Source organism: Lepisosteus oculatus, chromosome 11 (genome assembly GCF_040954835.1).
Source record: "Lepisosteus oculatus isolate fLepOcu1 chromosome 11, fLepOcu1.hap2, whole genome shotgun sequence".
Taxonomy (NCBI): Eukaryota; Metazoa; Chordata; class Actinopteri; order Semionotiformes; family Lepisosteidae; genus Lepisosteus; species Lepisosteus oculatus.
Genome location: NC_090706.1, coordinates 40,202,273 through 40,223,458, shown reverse-complemented (window position 1 = coordinate 40,223,458; position 21,186 = coordinate 40,202,273). Strand labels below are relative to the sequence as shown.

Genomic DNA, 21,186 nt, shown 5'->3' with positions numbered 1-21,186 from the left:
TAAACAGTACACTCATTTTCAGCCATGTTGTAGGTAAATCGCTCTACGATAATCTTTGTTCTTTTCATCTATCCCCCGGGTGATATATATATATTACTGTATGTTAGCTATGCCAAGATAAATACACACTGAAATAAAGCTGTAGCCTTAAAACATTTGAAAATGTTCCAGCACATAAAGGGATAAAGTGAAATGTTAATGTCTTTTGAAAGGGTTTCAACTTTTATTTAAACTCCCTTGCAATAAAACAACCAAGATGGTTGCAACAGCAGAATTATATTAAGTAGCTCCATACAGAAGAGCCGCAGGTGGAAGCAGTTGTGAAAACAAACAGCCTCTTCTGGAGTAAAACGAACATCCATCAGAACTGACGGTGCAGCTGATCGACTGTCTGAGGACCCTGCGTGTGGGTGTTAATCAGACGTAAATATAGAAAGCTTCACCAAGCCCAGCAAAAGCTAGATTTCCCAGCCCAGGCCTCCCAGACAATTTAATTCAGTGTCCAATGCAATGTCAATTATTTCATTTTTACAAGCCCCAAAGAGATAAACTTCACATCCAATAAGCAAAGTGAACTGTGGCTAGGAAAAATAAAGCAATAATCTTACCATGGAAACTTTAAATGGAAATGGCAGGAATATCACTGAGAATCAAACTGCTTCTTCTCTTTCACTGTAAATGATTCTCTGTTAAGCCTACTAAAATAACCGACATTGAGTTATCAGATACAGCTGCAACAACGCTGGGTGGTTTATTGAGTGGACATAAACACACCTTGCCAAATGTCTGCTATTGCTCAATGAACATCAGCAGGCAGAAACTCACAATTTTGCCATGGCTGCGTAAGTACTGCAGGGAAAATGCTTTTCTCTTTCTTGTAAGGTCCTGTCCCATAAATGATGCCCTAGAAGCAGGGATATCATACATGACAGGTGATGAATAACATTCTCCACAGATAAGGACATTCAACTTTGGGTTTTAACAATATTCAGTAAAGATTAGTTAAAAAAAGAGCCACATTATTTTGCATGTGACATTAAACAGAACAAATGCTAAAACAAAAGATTGAAATTGAATCTAATTAGTTTCCAAAGACTCATGCATATATTCAACTGGCACATATATTGCGTAAAATGAGATACAAACACTACTGCACATAAAGTCATTACATGTCTCCCGGTATTTACAAACCCAATTTATCAACGTCTCGCTTACCTGTCTGTCAACCAGGTAAGGAATTAAATCCTGCCTCTCAAAGATTAATATCATTAATGGGCACTTTGCAGCCCATGAAGTTTCAGCTTTAATCCCTCAACAGATAATGAAAATTATCTTTCTCTTCAACACAAAATAACTAACAGCATTTTCCAACAGGTGCAATTGTGATACCATCACAAGAATAATTACTCTGTCCATGATGCCGAGGAATTGTTGGGATGGACTAATTATTCCTTCTCTTGTATTGATTAGAAATCCCTCAAGGGTAAAAAAAAGCCATGAATTACACTATCAGCTTAATTAATAGAGCAGCCATCTTATTTCAACAAGAGGAGAAACTCATTTGCAGAACACTCTCGGTCCAGCATGTAGATTAAAGGAATTATGGAAAAGTAAAGACATCTTGGACAAAACCAAAATCTTCATAGTTTGCAAATGAGCAAGGAGGAGTCCCGTTTATCATTGCAATTTTATTCACTTTTAAAGTGCATGCAAGGACTATGCGAGTACAGATTTCAACTCTGACTAGTGGAGAGATCTGCAAGTTGGGAGATGTGTTTTGACTGCAAGTGTACAAGCCCAATGTATCTGTGCTCTTTGTCCACTGAAATTCCTTCCTCCTTACCCTCTACATACACTGAAAGGCTAATTACACTAACAATACAAATCCTCTATCACATATCTATCCTTCAGTTTCTTCCTTACATGACAGGCTCAAGTTTTTTTATTAAGAAGTGTTTATCTCTACAAAAGCCTCATTAAACATGCAAAAACTGTGCCTTTTTTAGAAATATCTCCAAGGCAAACTCAATGTCAAATTAGACGTAAAGAGTCAAATTAGGATACATCCGGGAATCGCAAACTATTCTAACAGCTTTAGACAACTGAGAATTTCACCTTTCATATTAATACGCAAGAAATGATGTCCCTGGAGAAAAGCTCAAGATTTGTTGCATTTTTGTCTCATTTGCTTGTGGCAAAACACTCCATCTTCTCAGGAGTCTTACACTAGAGGAAGTCTGTTGCTTTCTTGTTTCTCCAAAACACAGCAGATTCGGATCACTAACTTTTCTCAGCAGAACTTTAAATGCAGGAGTATTTCCCAAAGTGATTTCAGAAGGCGGGTAAAAGTGGGGAGCAGATTTCATAAGATCAGAGTGCATTAAGGACATAGCAGAGAAAAAGCCTAAATGCCATATTCTAGGACTATGTCCTGTTGGAAAATGCACAACAGGGATACTAATCCAAATTTAAACTACTGTCAACCAATCCTGTGAAAACATAATCAAGTCACTTACAAAATGCAGGGTGGGAGTATTAATATGTGAATATTTTTTCACTTGAAAAGCAAAGGCTTACCTTCCCCGGACATCTCATTGCTGAGGCTCACTCAGGGTCAGACAAGCGGGCAGCACCAGCTCCCCGGGCTGGCGAGACGATGCCTCTCGTGCCGCAACCAAAGGCTGTTTCTGTACCTGCATTTCCACGGAGATTAGATTCCCCTCGCAGCATCTCTCGGCGGGCACAAACTTGAAAAAGGAAGCTCTGTGCAGCTCAGAACACGGACCCGCTTGGGATGTACCCTCATGTCACCTTCACCCCGGTCTCCCCAAAAGCGATCCGCGCTGGCATGGAGGTACAGCAGGGACAGCACTTCAGTGCCACTCTCGCCGAGTCTCTGCCACACGCAGATGCGCCATTCGTGCGTTCAGACGCGTCAGTGAAGCTGTTTACACATTAACATACCTGTTACCGGCTCTTCAAGCCAGTGCAGATTGGGCATACCCAAGCTGATCAGTTTCAGCTCGTGCATCATGGGTTTGACATCTCTCTTGAGCTGCCAGCAGGTCTGTGTCAGGTTTGGGCCTAGAAACGAAGCCGAGCTCTGCACAGCGTCGTTCACTCGTCCGCGGGAGCTGAGCCAGACACCCAGTTAACCCCGGGTCTCTCTCTGCACAATGGCAGGCGTGCTGCATGAACGGCGGGTCAGCCACACACGTCAGCTTCTAATCAACCCTGATGCGTACAGCACTGGACAGCTGCCGGCCGAGTCAGCGTTATTGCAGTTTTGGCAGGTTTTCCTGCAGTTCCTCAATCTCTCGTTAGGAATGTGACAGTTACACACAGAGCCGGTACAGTGCCAAGCTGTTCCTTTATTTAAGACACAATAAAATAGAAAGTGACAGGGATGGCAGAGGCATCGATCTGGTGTGCTGGCCCGTCAGCGTCGCTACATCCTCTGGACCGGCTTCAGGCCCAGGATGTCGAACCCCTTGGCCATGACGGAGGCCGTCGCCTCGCACAGCAGCATCCGCCACATGTTCACCTTCACCACCTCACCTGGGGGAGAACAGGAGGCAGCTCAGGGCTCACCCTGCCAAAGGCGGCGGCGCCGCCGACACAGCCCCTCCCCGAAAGCCTGGACTGCACAGCCAGGGCCCTTAAACTAAAGCTACTGCAGTCACGTCTGGGAAGCAACCACATGACTGTCCTACTGTTAGGATTCATCGTAGGCAGTAATCCCTTGCCACACACAAATTCGCCTCACGCGGTTCTGAGTATCCACGCCGCATTCTCTGTAAACCACTGTGCCTTACACAACCTCACATTTTCAGTATCCAGGAGTTCGAGAAGAATCTGTGAACTGTGATGTGGGCTGGCTCATTACACGTCTGCAACTTCTCTCGCATTCTTCAAGTGCTCTGTGCATATCAGGGCACAATACTGCACTGGAGCCGAACACTCACAGGACCCGGATGCGCCTGCAGCCTCCATCCAACCAGACTGCGACCCGAGCCGGGCCGTGCGGGCCGGGGCGGGGCGGCAGGCAGGGCTGTGTGGAACCCACCTGTCTTCCTGTCCTTCTCCACGCAGTAGCAGTTGTCGTAGAACTCGGTGAAGGTGGTGGCCAGCTCGTACAGGTAGTCGCACAGCGTGTGCAGCAGCAGGTCCTCCAGGATCTTCTGCAGGATCTCGGGGAACCGCAGGATGCACTTGCCCAGCTTCCACTCCTTCTCGTGCTCCAGGACCACCTCCGCGGTCTCCGCGGCCCTGCGCAGCGCGGCCTCGTCGATGTTGGCCAGCCGCGCGATGGATCTTCAAAGGCATCACAAAAAGGCACGCCGGAGTTACGCGACACACAGCCGCAAGCAAAACACAAGCCCGATCCCGTCAAGTTGATGAGGCTAAGCCAGACTGGGCCCGGTCAGCACCTGGGCAGGTGGAAATCAGACTGCCGCCAGATGGGGTGCTGGTGAACCAGCAGGTGGCGCCATTCCCCCTGGATCCCGAATGACATCCCAGCATGTGGGCATGGGATCCTGCTTTTCAGGGAGTGAAGGTTGAGCTAAAGAGCAAAGAGGGAGAGGTCTGTGGCTTTCAAGCAGCCTGGGTGCGGCACCACCCCACCACCAGAATTAATGGGTACTTTAACGTATTTGTGCATGAGAAAAATGAATGGTTAACATTATTTTTCTGTCCACTGTGGAGAGTTGGCGGCATACCATTGTCGTCCCTGAGCCATACTGTAGATAACCCGAGGTCCTGGACTGAATTTAGTCATTAAAGAAGCTATAAATCGTGAGACACGCATTATTTATCACTCGCAGCTTCTGGAAACGGCTGAATGGGAAACAGCCAAATGATACAATCCCTACAGTCAAATCCTGGTTACTGGTACTGATCAGCGTGGACATCTGGGATGAAACAGTGAAGGAGAGAAGAAGCAACATGTCCCCGTGCTCGACCGTGCAGCCGCCCACACAGGCTGGAGCCCCAGTGTGCTTCTGCTTCTGAGAGCCCGATATGGCCACCGGCCAGCACGGCAGCAGGACTGGAACCCTTGGGAGGAAGGAGGACAGCAGCAGCCTTCTAGATGAAGGGGATGTCGCCCGATGAGCCGGCTCCGCGCCGAGCTTGTCGAAGTCACGCGAAAGGAGCCGCGGGTCTTTACCCGCAGCAGCCTGTCCGCGCCGCACCGCGTGACAAACAGCCGCCCCCACTACAGTCCTCACACACGCTGGGTCTACTGGGAACGAGATCTGGGGGCGCAGGGCCAGGCGGAGAAGCCCCCCCCGGGCCAGCGCTCACCTGATCCTGGTGAAGGCGTACAGCAGGTAGGCGGCTGTGTTCCCTCTGTCGTCCAGCATCTTGTCGAAGGAGAAGACGTAGTCGTTGATCCGGTTGTGCGACAGATCTGCGTACTTAATGCAACCAAAAGCAACGGCCTCCTGGGCTGCTACCAGCTCCTCCGGGGTCAGCACCTGGGCGGAGGACAAGGACCAGGTCAGCCCGCCGCTCTCCCGGCACGCAGACGCAGGAAAAGACCGAGGTGACTTCTGGACATGAATGACTGCACGTTCACACGGGTACACCTCCAAAAGCAAGCTTGAAAATAAGACCTTAAAGCTTTCAAAGACAATAAAATAAAGACGTCTCAGTTTCGAGATCCAGTGGCAGTGATAAGATAGAGCTGTGTTTCCGAGTTGCTTTTTAAGTGTTGTGCAAAAGTGTGACGGGAAGGTCCATGAAGAGCTCAAAAACCTGTCTTTGGTCTCTGGTATACTCTGATAAATCAAAGTTCATCTTCAGTTACACCGGTCTTGCACACTTGACCAAGAAATCCTATTTCCAGATTTCCTAGTGAGCTGAGGGAGGTATCAGGGCACTATATCCAATTAAATAGAAAAAAAATGCTAGAAAGTTGTTGTTTTTTTTTTAAACGAGAATTTGAGAACAGGTGGCAGCTTGGGAATCTGGCCAGCCCTTACAGAACCAGCCTTTGAAAAGGTTTAAATAAAGTGTCTGAGGATGCCATAACGAAAGAGAAATCCTAGATCAAAACTGGCTTCCTCCACGTGTGCTGGGTAAAGTGATTACACCCCTGGGAAAGTGTGATTATACGCCTGCTTACTTTTCTGCATAATTTAAAGCAGCACATGTAACTTTCAATATCCTTGACAATTACAGGCTTGGCTAAATATATTACCAACGTTTCTTCAAAGGACTTTTGCTTGCTTGGAAGGCGCACATCACTGATGAAGTATAAAAATAACACACAAGTCCCCCTTGCTATTGTTCCCAAGCATGAACTGCCTGCTGGCGCTTTCACAAACTCACCGGGGGTTCGAGAAACAAAAGCAGCGCCACACTTCACTGCATCGCTCTTCAGACACAGTCCCTGGGTGTGCTTCACCTTTACGTCACATTCCAACTGATTACACACACGCGTTCGCTGTTGCCGAATGCTCCCCTTCTAAAACATTTAAAATATTTCTTTTAAATCCCAGACTAGCAAAGACGTCAGAAACGCCCAGGTAAATAGAATGAATCTGTGCGTCGGGCAATGCGCGTGCTGCTTCAGGAACACGGGACAGATTTCCATGGCCTACCCCGGGTAGAACTATTCCCACATCTCCATCCTAAAGAGTCTGCAGGATAGGCAGTTCAACTCCCCTGCAGGATGAGATTTACTCTCAATACCACCTCCAGGAAGAGGATGGGATTAGTATACCAATCATATACTGCATGGATCACGCGCTGTTCAACATGCTCCTGCTGCCCAAACAGGCCCAACGTGCTGTTCAGTGGATGGTTCCTGACTTTCTGACCAGCCAGCGTCTGTTATATACAGAAACTGAGGTTTTTAAACTTAAAACACGATTTTTTAAATGCCAAGATTTTTTGAATGCGGATGCAACAATAAAGCAGACCTTTATAGCAACACTGGTGAGAGAATGTGGTCCTTTACAACCGCAGTGCCCTCCTCGAGTATCTAGGCTATGCCTTTAACAGAGCTCCCTCAACCACCACAGCGCAGAAGACATTTAACCTTTTCTCCTCGCGTTCACCTGACAGGGGAGGTTTCATTCTTCCGCCCTGTCTGCCTCACTCATCCTGCTGTGCTTACCTTGTCCCTCTCCTTTTCCTTCAGCTTATCCATGGATCTCTTCAGCCCTTCTTCCAGAAGATCCATCAGCCTGACTGTGTCCCCTGACCGCGTCTTAAACTTCTTCCTGGTATAACAGGAGAAACAGAAGGGTTATTGCAGACAGGTTAGAATATCCTTTCCACCTGCACGCCAAATGGTTTAACTCTTCTGCTTCGGGTTTGAAAAAGACCTCTAAAACGGTCTTTGGCCAGGCTCGGATGAAAACACTGACCTGTTCCTCAATTCTGGGATACAAACCTAGTACACAACAGGGGGTATAGCAATGAATAGAGGGGAGATGTGTCTTGCAATCAAAAAGCAATCATTATGCGTTAGGTTTGCAGTGTGCAATAAGCAGATATATAAAAGTTATACATTTGGGCCTTAGATTTCTGAAGAGCTGCTATGATTTCACCAAGCAGCCCTGTGTGTCTTTACTCTAAAGCAGGGGTTTCCAATCCTGGTCCTGCACATCTAGCCCGAACAGTGTGCTGGTTTTTTGATGTAGTTTAACTCAGAATGACTGAATAGGATCACTGCTTATTTGCTTTTTAATGCTGCCTGTGAAAGTGAAACTGGCAGGACTAGGGCGCTCCAGGACCAGGGCTGCAGGCCCCTTGCTCTGGAGCAGCGATAATCCGTCTTGCTCTTGGAGAGGCCGAACCACGACCGTGTAAAGAACCGAAAGCGGAACGGTGGCCAGGAGCTGGGGCAGAATGATCCCCAGACCACAGTGTCGCTCTGCGCCATGTAAAGCACAGGAAACTCCAGTACCTGAGGGGCTTAGAGGTGCTTTTCAATTAGCACTTGAACAAGACCTAAAAAAAACACATGTGCCTTGACTTGTGTGCCAGATAGCTCAATTAAGCAATTAAGAGCCGAGGTGGATTGAAGACCATGAGAAACCGGCTCGGGAGCGTGTCTCACTTGTCTTCTCCCAGGACCACTCCGAACCCCGCGTGCTCCACTCGGGTGACTCTGGGGTCGTACCAGCCGATCATCTGAGCGGCTGCGAAGACCACCTGGAAATGCGTCGCCTGAAGAACAGGGGATGAGACAGATTACAAGGTGCCCTAACGACCGGCGACATCCGGCCACGGTCCAGCCGAGCGATGGTCGCTGAATCCATCCTAACACCAGGCTGTGATCAGCAGTCATGGAGGAAAGAGCACCTTGATGTCTGCTGCCGCACTCTGGAACACACAGATGTTTCAAACTGTATCACCGGGTTACAAGGGTGGGCCGTGTCCACGTGGTGAACAGGCCCAGAGGAGGGCAGAACTGGGGTACAGAGCAGGTCGAGAGGGGGGTACTGACACAGCTTCCACAAGTTCCACAGGGTCCTGGTGATTTTACTCCACCTCTGCTCTTAATTGCTTAATTGAGCTATTTGGAAAACCCTGTCTTGCCCCACCCTGACCCCTACTCTGAACCCTTACTTGTCCCACTCTGTAGCCCCCTCTCCCCCCCAAAACCTCCTTTCTCCCTGCTCTGTACCCCAGTTCAGCACTGCAGGTGAACACCGCTGCCCTCTTTCTGTGAACTGTCCCTTGGCACACTAATTTCAGCCTCATTAAACTAATGCGATTCATAACCTTTTCTCATGTTTTTTTTCTAAGAAACAGTATCGGCTCAGAAGCCGTTATCACACGCTTAATTACAGCAAATTATTTTCACACCTGACTCAGTTTCGGATGCAATTAAAAATCCAATACACAGGCTTCTAAAAATAGAAGAACTTCAGATTCCGATAAGAGTCAGGTAGGCCTGCTACCGCCAGCAGCCAGAGCTGAGAGGACTGCTGGGTTCTGCATGAGCTCCTCAGCTCCATGCAGACTTACGCCTTGTGCATTACAGAACAAATCTGTTATACCCAACACCCAAGAGACACGTGCCCATGCTCTCCTGGCTGTCAATAATACACACCAGAAAGCAACAATTCTACATTCTATGGGCATGTCAATCATTTACCCATCCGTCCGTTTTCTCCCTGCTTCTTCCAATCTGGCTGGCAGGGCAGCTGGAGCCTATCCCAGCAAGCACTGGGTGCAAGGCAGGGTACACCCTGGACAGGACGCCAGTCCAGCGCAGGGCAGACACACAGACGCACACACTCACACCCGGGCCAGTTTTCCCAGAATATTCCGTTAAATAGAATTCTACAAAAAATAATAACAATATAATGGAAACCCCTGTTAGAGGCAGAGGTAACCAAACATCAAATAAACTGATATACGATACCGAAGTATACAGACCAAGACCACCAGGTTTCGTAACAGCTTCATCCCCCAGGCAGTAAGACTGCTAAACAGCCAACCACAGCCGACGCCTGCAGTTCCCCAAACAGCCGCTGGAGAATAGGCAACCTCCTTGAACTGACAGGCGCACCGGCGCCCTCCTGCCACTTGCACTCTCAGGACACACAAGAAGAGCGCTAAATACCTCCTATCCCTGTAAACTGTATTGTAAATTGCAATTGTGTAATTTATTGAATCATAATGTTAATCTAATCCCTATAAATTCTTGTCCTCCTTCCTTCAACAAGCTCGAGGACAAAGCATTTCATTGCTGACAACACCAGTGTATGCTGTACTGTTCGTGCATTGATCAATACACCTTAATTAATTGATTGATATTAAATTCTCACCTGTCCACTGTCCGTCACATAGATGATAATATCAGCCTTTTCTTCAAACAGCCTCTGCTTAAGGGCTGCCAGGTCTGAAGTGTCATAGGTGTAGCCTCCATCAGATTTGACAACAGTCAGGGGGATAGACTGACCGGGAGCAAACACAATCTTTCGGCCGTCATCCAGCTGAACGAAACCTGCGAGAGGGAACCGGGATGAGATTTCTTTGATAACACTGCCCCCTGGTGGCAGTAGGAAAAAGAACAACAATGCAAGAAACAAACCGAATAGAACAAGGGAGAAAATACACTCTTTCCATACACCACCACCTGCAACGAGCACTGAGTCCAGAAAACAGAAGCTGATCTTCCCTGTTTGAGTTTACGTCTTCCTAAAACAACTGACTGAATTACCTACCAGTGTCAACAATGATTAATCAAAGAGTCAAAAACTTCAAAAACATACCAAAGGGAAAGATGGTCACGTTTTTACTTTCATATCTCTAGGGACATCGAACACCACACCTTTTACAGAACATGATGGAAACGATGAGAAAGTGAAAAACAGGGCACTGTGCCTGTCTACTGCTGACGCTATCCTGATGAGATATGAGGTTCTTATATTTTTGTTTTTTTAAAGAGACTGGATTTACACAAGTTTGAAGCATCTGAAGCTTTAACGACGCAAGACAAGGGCAGGAAGAATCATCCCAATAATGGAGAAAAGGTGTCTATGCTGAGATATTTCTACCTTCAGTCTTACCCACCCATAAGAATGTCTCACCCTAAAAACAATCTTGCACGCATTTTACCTTTTTCTTCAAACTCCTTCACCACATCTGTCATCATATCCTGGTAGTAGGATTCCCCCCTTTCGATCAGCTTGATACCCAAACAGTCATACACCTTCTGAAACTCTTTAATACAGAAGAAGGATTAGCCAGATCCGTTTTCAGACTTCAAAAAACTGTACAGAGAAACCACAATCCAATACAGTGACCACACTCATGGATCGTATTATATACATGTGTGTATATGACTGCAAGAATGTATATGCAGTGTAGGCACATGATGATTGGAAGCATTTTAAGATTTAAGAATTGTTTAGTGCGGGCCGGAAGACTCAATCTGAAGAGTCTCGTTGTGGTCGGGCTTTTAGCCCTCGTTAGGACACAGTGCCCTGCCCTTGCCCCAGAGAGCCCCGATCCAGTTCATCTTACAGGCCTCCCCTTTCTAATGTCTGGCAGAATCTGTGAGTGAAGCAAATAATCTCAATTAATCTCTTGGACCATGAGAGCTGTCTGATTCTGGTCCCTTAATCTGCTTTACTGGCCAAAACAAAATTTTCCCATGTCTTTAGAAATTAAATGGCAACTGACACTCTCCTTTATATGGGCTCCCTAGGACCAGGCATAGAGACCCCTGGCTTAAAAGTGTATTTTTTTGTGCATGAGAACTAAATTGTATTTTTTCAAATTGTCAAACTGCTACAGCACAGTTATGTTTGAAAGAAATGAGGTCACTGTGCAGGGACAGCTGGCCAGTAACACACCTTGTCTGGAGACATTGCAGATCAAATTCCAGGCTTTAATGAAGTCTGGCTCCTTGCTCTGTAGCTTAACTACACACTGGTAGGCCCTCTTCTTAAAGTCCTCCTCACTGTCAAAACGTTTTTTGGATTCCTAAAAAAACATATATATAAGAACTTGTCATTTTGCCTCACAGTTTTAAAGTAATCCTCACAATATTACACGTTTCTAACAGGTGTTAACCTTGTAGCAGTCATTTCATTTTAATTTTTCAATGGTCACTTTACTCATTTTAAATAAAAGTCAAAGAATTCAAACACTCTGGATTCTCAGTGTCATTATGATACCAGGTATACGTCACATTTCAACCTCTTCCTCAGCTGCACAGACTCTAGTTGACAGTAATGCTCTGATCACATAGTTCTGCATTTTAGATCTGCAGTTGCCAAGACTGTCTGGATGCATTCCTGGCTCCTAGAGAACCACAAGAGATAAAACTATAAACTGTAGTCTTGTAGCGACACCCCAACGTTTTTTAGTCACTCTATTGTAGAGCGGTGGTAGCCATCTTAGTAAATCCGTCAACAGAGTTTTGCGTATCCCAAAATCATCTTACGCTTGGGTTCAATTCATCATTTCCAGCAGAGACGCCTCCACACAAACACCCATCATGAACCGTCTTGCAACCAATCCATTGGAAATGTTGGAATTATGGGTTCAATTACTAATAAAGCGTCAAGCTAAGACTGCAGTGAAAGACATCCCCAGTGAACACAGCTTCCCAGTGTCAGCTGGCTCTCACTTCGTTGAACCAGGACCAGGAACCAGTAATTTGGTTAATTAGATGTTTCCGAGTATTCTCAGCTGATAAACATTGCAGCTTTAGGTTACGTATTAATCAGAATTGTAATCCTAAAATGTAGGACTTGCAGAGCATGAAATAACTGATAAATTGATACTCCTTAATGATAAAATCATTGGCTCAATAATGGTCCCAATTAAGTAATTAAGAGAGCAGCTGCACACACTGCCAAGAGAGCCTGAATGCATACATGGGGACAACACCAAGGACTACAGGCCCTTGCTGGGACACTGTTGTTTAGGAAAGAGCGAGAGACCGAGCTGGTTTGATCAGCTCGTTCTCAAGCTTCCCAGGAGTCTCTCTGAGGAGCCCTGGTGAAGGGAGCACTGCGCTTAGCACATCAGAATAAAGCGTAAAAAAACAAGACAGATCACTGGAGTTCCATCAATCCACCTAAGGCATTTAGCTGTTTCAAAGCAGGCTGAAAGCACTTTTTCATTGCCGAGACGCGGTGTCACACACTTTGTAAAAGGCCTGGAGGTCTCCTATGGGTGGAGACGCGGTGAGGTAGTCAGGGAATTGGTCCTGGAGGTGAGCAATCAGCATTCCAAACTGGGTACCCCAGTCACCCACATGGTTCAGCCTGGAACACAAACAACACACGCACATTCACGGCTTAGCCACAGGGTTAGGAACTCACGCACAGGACGAGTCAGGCAAGGCAGGAAAGCCGTAAATAAGCACACAGAAGATCTAAATGAACATAAACCAGTGGGTGTTCTGTTAAAATTGTACACCACACTAGAAAAACCTCATCTAGAGAACAGCATACAAAATACAGGCCACCACGTGTTAGAAAAGGTACTGCTGCTCTGGAATCAGGTACACTGCTTGCTTTAAAGGAATGTCCTACACTGCAGGCTGAAATAACCAAAGAGAAGGCCATGAGGGAACCAGATTCAAGTATCCAAAATCAGGCCATGAAAAAGTCCATCTAGGCTTTAATTCCTAAGGCATGTGCAGTTCTTCCTCTGCCTTTACCTCAACGGCCTCCAGGAAGCTGCGCAGGACCAAGAGCGAGCTGCAGGAAGCTACTGACCTCAGGACATCGTGCCCCAGGAACTCGAAGAGCCGACACATGCTGTCCCCAATGATGGTGGAGCGAAGGTGGCCCACGTGCATCTCTTTGGCAATGTTAGGAGAGGAGAAGTCCACCACCACCTACGAACGAGACCCAGTGCTGAAGGAGCTGAACTGGAGTGTCCAATGCAGGTTTAAAATAAATCAGCGTACAGCGCTCGTTAAACATGAATTGTTACCTTTTTCCTGGCCTCTATAGAAGGTGGCTGCACACCATTAACCAGCAGGTCGGAGAGCAGCTTGGACACAAAGTTCTTCTTGAGGTGAACGTTGATGAAACCTGCGATGGAACAAAATCATTTTAACAGGTGAGACTCCTCAGACGATCTACACAGGCTGCGTTTCAGGACCTCCACGTCTCGAAGCTTGAAACTCCAAACACCTCCTCTCTCACCTGGTCCAGCAATTTCCAGCTTCAGCGTCATGTCATTCTCTGGGATGTTCCTCATGATCTGCTCGGCGATCTCCCGCGGGCTGACCTTCTGACCCTTTGCTTTCATCATCTGGAATATGGATGAGAAGAAACGCATTCGAGTGGGCTCTCAAACACAGCAATAACTGTGTTTCCCAATTAAGGTATTTAATTCATCGCTGAGTTCACTTTGAGAAGTCTCAATGGTGATACATCTGCCACCTGTCAATGTCAAAAGAGCTACAGTTAACACTATAACAATTATTTGACATAATATTTCAAAGTTAACACTTAGGTTGTAGATTTTACAAATATTACAAGTATTGCAAATATTTGCTGATGGTTTAGTTTCACCATTAACTGAAATGGGTGACACGTGTTTTGCTTTTGAAACACAATCAAGAACTACAGGTTCTGCCAGGGAGGCTTTCATGGAACCCTACAGAGTTTTGATTTACCAACACCCGCCTGGCAGTGACTGTTTCAAAGGGATGATAGCTGGTTTGTTGCTGTATAATCGTATTTTTTATGTCAAATCATTAGTGGCAATAATACAAATGTTAAACGTCTCTGCAACCATTAATGGCATCACACAGAGTACTGTTTAATTTAATACAACACATGGCCCTGGGGAAAATATTTTTTTAGCTTCTGTACATTTCACAAATCTCAGATGCACAAGCATTCAGATTGCTTAAACATTCTACATTTCTAATGTAATTCTCAACCTAATTTTAATTAGGCTTTGGAAAAAAATAACTGTTCCTCTCTCAGGCCAATGAGACAGCTCACCCAACACAAAGCAAGCACAGCTCTTCATATCTGTGAGTCCAATGACAAAAGAACTTCACCTGAAAAAGCTCTTATTCTTTATTTTTAATTATAAAACGGATAAATCTGATTGGCTGACACGCTAACAACGCCTTTTAACTGTGACTACATTCACGATACAGCATGGCCTCTCGTGCATTATTGCTTAAATGAAGAAATGAATTCAAACGTTTGGCTGGTGAATCTTCAGTGTAGATACTGCTGCCCAGGGGGAGCTTTAAATAAGTTTTCTACTTTATAACAGCGTAACGCGTTCGGGATGACAGAGTTCATGCAGGACCAGATGTTCAAAAATAAAAAATGAAAAAATTAAATCAAATTCCACCACTTCAGAGGCAAAATACAAAGAAGGCTTTTAACACACACAACCTCCATAACAACCCTTCGGCTGTGCAATTACCACACATAAATCCTAATATCCAATACGAAACCACAATCAGTTACCAAGTTATTTTCCTGTAAAACTCAGTCGTGAACTTCTTGTATTTTGCATTATAGGCTACAAATAAGGCAGTAATTGCAGCAAATGTTTACCGCATCACGACAGATGTTTTATCATCTGTTTCCAGTAAAACCGCAGAAGGAATATTCCATTGCACCGTCCTTCTGGAAATCACATGTCGAGAGAAAATACTCCCCCGAGCGTCAGCCAGCTGATGAAACCCCTGGGCCCGTCCAGCTCAAGACTGTGGACCCCAGGACCCCAGAACTCCAGAACCCCGGACCTTCGGACCCCCCAGGACCCCAGAACTGCAGAACCCCAGACCCTCAGGACCCCAGAACTGCAGAACTCCAGAACTCCAGAACCCCAGGACCCTCACCTGAGCCATTCCCATTGCGCTGTTGCACTGGTAGTCCCCGAACTTGGGCTGCTGGCTGGGCGTCACTGCCAGGGGGGGGTTCTCCAGGTCGGGGTAGGCTGCGCGAATGGCGCCCTCGAAGAGCTCCTGCAGTTGCTGGTTGATGTTGATCATGTTCCTGCCGCCCGTCCTCTGCTCCTCCTGGAGGCTCTGTGAGCCGTAACAGCCGCAGGTTAACCCCGAGTTTGGAGGGGATCTGGCCTTGTGGGTGCAGACGCCCTAGTGTGGACCCTGCTGGGCCTGCTGGGCCTCCCTGGAGGACGAGCCGGTCAAGCTGCTCGGCCAAGCACAGACTGAGCCCGACAGTCACGGGCTCAAGCCCGGGTCACTGTTCTAGGTTTACATGGCTAAACATCTTTACATCATTAGACAGACTGAGCCCTGCCACATAGTAACAGCACTACCAAAACCCCAGGTCTCAGCAGAGAGAGCTGACATTGTCCACGCACTCATGATCACACAGTTTAGCACAAGAGGCACAACTCCAGCAACACCGACGCCGTGGCAGTGGAATTCAAGTGTGGATAAACTATTCTTCTTGGACTTGCGAAGTGCCATGACATGAGCAAAGAACCCAGGCAGAAAGGCTTAGCCTCTCCATAAACCCCCCACTCAGACCCCAGATTTCAGCAGGTCAGAACATGTGCTCCATCTTTTTAGCAAAAAGAGACGTAAACGAAAGGCAGCTCGTATTTTACGATCCAGCAGTTGAAATGCAACACACTAGCAAACGTTTAAGATCTCATGTCATACAACATTAGAAAAATATCTGCCCAAAACAGCCTGACTTTACTCACCCTTTTAAGGATATTCAGACGGTATTTAAGTTTTGCGTTTTCTTCTCTTAACTCTTCTAGATGAGGTGAGACACCCAGCGACTCTGGATTCTGTAGCTGTTCAATTTCAGCAGAAAGTGATCTGATATGCTTTTCCTGAAAAAAGAAAAAAAAACTGCTATACCATTGTTCAACAGCCAGATCTTCTTGCCTGATTTACCAGAACACTCGTCGAGGGCAGATGGATCCACATGAGTGTCCCCTCAGACTGACAGTATTTCAATACTTACCAGGACAAAATCAGATGGGACTGATGTGGATGACAAATGGTAATTATTTGGAAGTAGTGAGTTTCTTTTTTCTCTTCGCAAAGCCTAGGACTGGCACTAAACACCAACGACACTTTCACTTTCTACACTGAGAAAAACACATACTAAGAATGAAACCCATGCCTGTTCCATCTTACTCTCACACCTGAAGGAGGCTCAACAGCCAAAACAAGCTTCTCCTGCTTTTCAGCACGCAGTTCACATTTACCCAGTCCTCGTCAATCACAGCTACACTGAAATTTAAAAACGTTCTCTATGCTGGCAGTAATGGGAAGGTCTTACTGCTCATCACGTGTAAATGCCCTGAATAGAAATATTCTCCTTTCCCTCCTGGGCCAGTATCACTGCAGGTTTAGCAAGACATGCAGTCTTACGACACAAAAAAACACGAAAACTGCTGGCACCAACAAGTTTCACCGAAATTAAAAGCATTTTCCCACTGTAGCCTAGGAACTGAATTCAGGAAAACAGAATAAAAATCTTCATGAAACACCATCCCGTGTATGAAGCTGCATTCTAGTAAAACCGCAGAGGCCTGTGACCCCTCAGCTCTCAGTCCTGTCCTTCTGTCTCTTACACCTCTTGTGCCACTGATCTTCCCTCTCAGCCCCGCACAGAGCTGCATAGTTCTCATTCCCTGCCAGCTTGGCCCACGTCCTCGTCTCTCCTCTGCGTCCACCTGCTCTGAAGGCAGGATCAATCCTTTTTATCTGCTTTGCCAGGTCCTGCACTTGGGATCCTCCTGCATCTTACTGCATGTTGCTCTTGTTGTCATTTCATTCCTTAGTCTTGTTGTACTTGTACTGTGATTGTTACTTGTATTTCATATACATAGGTGACAGATTGTAAATCACCCTGGATAAAGCAAATAAATAACCTTTACTAATAACCATTTCTACCAATGGCAAACACGTTGGCCAAATATATTTGGTGTGGAGCACAAGGAAATATCTCTACTTTGAAGCCTAATATTTTTTTTTGCTTGCAGAAAATTATTCTCATCAAATACGAAGATATGCAATATTCAAAAAGCGAGCACAGAAGTACGTATAGAACCCACCAGAGTGGAAACATTTAAAAATAATTGCCCTGCTACATGAATAATTTCACCAGTTTACAGTTATTATGTGTCGTTTGTACTTAAATATGTGACAGTGAGAGACTGCAGAACAATAAGGAAACCGCATCCAAAACGCTGGATTTTAAAGGAATAATATTTTCTTTCAGAAACATTGAGGCGCGATAATCACCAGCACCCCAATAAGGAAAAAGAGTGATATTTTCTATGCCTGTACACTCTGTGTTTTTCAATTCCCTTAAAAAAACAAGACATTACCTCCAGTGAAAGAACTGAACAGTAGGGTACCACGTTTAATCATGCATAACTAATTGTCAGGATTGACAGGCTAATTTCTTCTTCAATCATTGACAGGTCTGAGCTCTTCACACTCTGCTCCTGATCCCCCTTGCTGTGGATCCCCCATCTCACCTGCTCTGCCCTTGGTCCTCCTGTTCCATCTTACTCCCACACCTGAAGGAGGCTCAACAGCCAAAACAAGCTTCTCCTGCTTTTCATCACGCAGTTCACATTTACCCAGTCCTCGTCACTCACGGCTACACTGAAATTTAAAAACCTTCTCTATGCTGGCAGTACCAAAAGCCTTATTATTTGACAAAGCCACAGTCAATTTACAAATTGGTAATCTCCCCTCTGTTTCCAATTGTGTAATTCCACATCACATAATAATTCCAGTCCGTTTGCTAGTTCAAGCATTAATGGTATAGAATATACACAGCATAATAACCATGTTTGTTTATTTAACATCCAGTGCAATAATTAATCACACGACCTGTCACACTTTCCTTCTCAGGTCCACTCTATCAGCTAGAATAGGACATTCTGAGGATGATCAGACATGACTTTTTGCTTCCTGACCCATTCATAGCCAGAGATGGGGAATTCCAGTGGAAGAAGTCACATTTTGCTAAACTATTCGACAAAGAGACAAAGGGGTATTAATTTTGGGCACTGTCAATAACACAAACAGGAATTTAGTGCATTTACTTTATTTGATTTCTGCTTTTTGATCATGATATCATACTGAAAGTGAAACTGCTACAGTATTTTATCTTGCACACTGCAACACTAAGATGGAAAAGGTTTCTATAATAAGGTGCATCCTCTAACAAGATATGATGAGGACAGCATCTTGAAACGGGAAGAAAAACCCTGCACCTTATCCACGTCATATTCTATTGCTAGTATAAAAAAGATGCCGATGTAGCAAAAACCGCTAGTGCACTGAAAGTATCGTTTCATCAACCTTGTACAACTATTTTAAGTAGCGTAAAACAGGACTGTGACAGGAATACAGCAAACATTCACTGTACTCCTCCTGACTCCAAGAAGTGACCAACTTCATCACGTTGCCCCGTAATTGCATCAGAAAAGGATTAACCACATGGACGCTAGCATCAGTTGTCATATTTTAATAAAATCCCAGCCTTGGCGAAAGCTTTCCGCCTGACGGGCTTCTGTGTCGCGATGCTGACCTGCTGTTGCACACGCAACGTGTATTCCGCGATCGGATCTGCCATTTTCCGTCCGGTTTCCCAGTTCACGCTCTCTCCCAGCCCCCAGCACGCCTCCAGCCTCCGCGCCAGAGCTGTTTCCTGGACCGGCTCCCCACTTCCTGCCGACGACTGACACCCCGCTCGGCAAGACAAGCGCGGCACAGGGACACAGCCCTGGGGGCGCACAGCGCCGTCGTGTGGGGAAAACGGGAAGGTGAACGGGCGAGTGTCGGGCCCTGACCGGAATGTATCCGACGGCCCCGGAGTGTATTTTCAGCTATAGACACGTTTTTGAAAAATATGTTCCAGGCTAACTTATCCGGTTAAATCAAAGATTGTTATCGCCGGTGCTGTAACACTTAAAGGGCACATCTAGCAGACCACTGATTTCAACAGCGTCAGAATTCTAGGATTTGCACCTCAAATGCTAAGCTAATTCAAATTAAATAAACCTGTTTAATATATAAACGGAGCAAGTGCTTTGAGCTTTATGTAAGTGGCATTTTTCTATTTTTCATCGACAGAAATGGCCACCATCACTGCTGTGTTATTAGTTATTAGTTAGAGGAGCAGCTGGGATCAGGGCCCTGCAAGTCCCCAGTTTTCATCAGTCTCACTCTAAATGTAGACATTTGTTTTAAAAGGATATAGGATCATTTGTATATTTCAGATTGCTCTTATTGGGTATGTTTTTATTTATGGAAATACTACGGTCCAACACAACCCTGGTTTTCTGCGGTCGTTCGTTGCTAATCTGCTCTTAACGAGCTTGATCAGGTCATTAATGGCACAGAGGAACCAATTGAACACCTGCTCCCATCTCTCCGGGGATAAAACATACCTGCTGCTCTGAACAGACACATATAACCTGCAGCATGGCACCTCCAGCTGTGGAGTCGAGTCTCCCTTTCCCTGCCTACAGCAGGAGACCTCATGGGACGCTCATTAGAGCAGAGAAAGGTTACGAATGAGAGGAGCCATTCAGCACGCGAGCTCGTTAGGTCGTTAGAACTTCATTGACCTCACCCAGCTGCGTACTGAAGGTTCAACAGCATGGCTGGGCAGCTTGTTCCACACTCCCACAGTCCTTTGGGTAAAGGAGAGCCCCCTGCTCTGTATTCAATTCAGGTCCACAGAGATTCCACTAGCCACCCCTGTGCTGAAGGTGTTCCATTTCACGTGCTTCCAAATAAAAGGTTTAAAAAAAACTTAAGGCCGAAAACCATCACTCAGCCTGTGGTTTTAAGTGTCACTCTCCCTCTGCCAACATTTACTTACCCTGATGCTGAATCTCAGTATTAACCAGTCCAAATGAAGCACACCCTGGACAAGACTCCAGTCCACTGCGGGGCGGACGCACACCCTGGACAAGACTCCAGTCCACTGCGGGGCGGACGCACACCCTGGACAAGACGCCAGTCCACTGCGGGGCGGAAGCACACCCTGGACAAGACGCCAGTCCACTGCGGGGCGGACGCACACCCTGGACAAGACGCCAGTCCACTGCGGGGCGGAAGCACACCCTGGACAAGACGCCAGTCCACTGCGGGGCGGACGCACACCCTGGACAAGATGCCAGTCCACTGCACAGGGCAGACACACACACCAGGGCCAATTTTCCCAGAAGTTGATTAACCTACCACTCAGATTGTGGGAGGAAACTGGAGCACCCAGAGGACACCCATGCCAACATATTAAGAACACACAAACTCCATGGCATCACAAGAATTGAACCCAGGACACCAGTTCTGCAACGCAGTGATACTAATCACTGCACCACCGTGCTACCCTGGACTACATAGCTTGACCTCTACCCTTACCTCTGTATCTAACTCATTACAGGAGTTACCCTCAGCCCCGGAGAACTATAACCCCAGGTCAATAATTCATTGAAATAAGTCACTCTGGTCAAATGAAAACCAGAAGACACTGACTCTGCAGGTCTAGTAGTGAATATTGCTGCAGCAGTGGAAATGCAGTTCAGGATCCTGCTAATTATGGTCGAAAAGCTACAGAACAATCATGATTTAAAATCACTTTAAAATCAACTAATATTTTCCTTAACTTTCAAGCACAGGAGACAGAAGTTATGACTTGTAAAGCTGTCATATCATCTTACCCACAGTGGTTATATTTAAAGGTCTTTACTTACTGTAAT

At 46.0% G+C, this 21,186-nt stretch overlaps 1 protein-coding gene across 1 annotated transcript; it reads right to left on the bottom strand.

The window, feature by feature from the left end:
• Positions 1 to 3,351: 3,351 nt before the first annotated feature.
• On the bottom strand, positions 3,352 to 19,144 carry rars1 (arginyl-tRNA synthetase 1). Its single transcript, XM_006631942.3, has 15 exons — positions 19,008 to 19,144; positions 16,147 to 16,281; positions 15,311 to 15,499; positions 13,641 to 13,749; positions 13,426 to 13,526; positions 13,206 to 13,327; positions 12,629 to 12,749; positions 11,328 to 11,457; positions 10,588 to 10,692; positions 9,795 to 9,973; positions 8,075 to 8,184; positions 7,127 to 7,232; positions 5,308 to 5,480; positions 4,067 to 4,314; positions 3,352 to 3,558 (listed from the first exon to the last, which is right to left on the bottom strand). The coding sequence occupies exons 1-15, from the start codon at positions 19,050 to 19,052 to the stop codon at positions 3,449 to 3,451; spliced, it is 1,983 nt and encodes a 660-aa protein (XP_006632005.1). The 5' UTR covers positions 19,053 to 19,144; the 3' UTR covers positions 3,352 to 3,448.
• Positions 19,145 to 21,186: the final 2,042 nt, after the last annotated feature.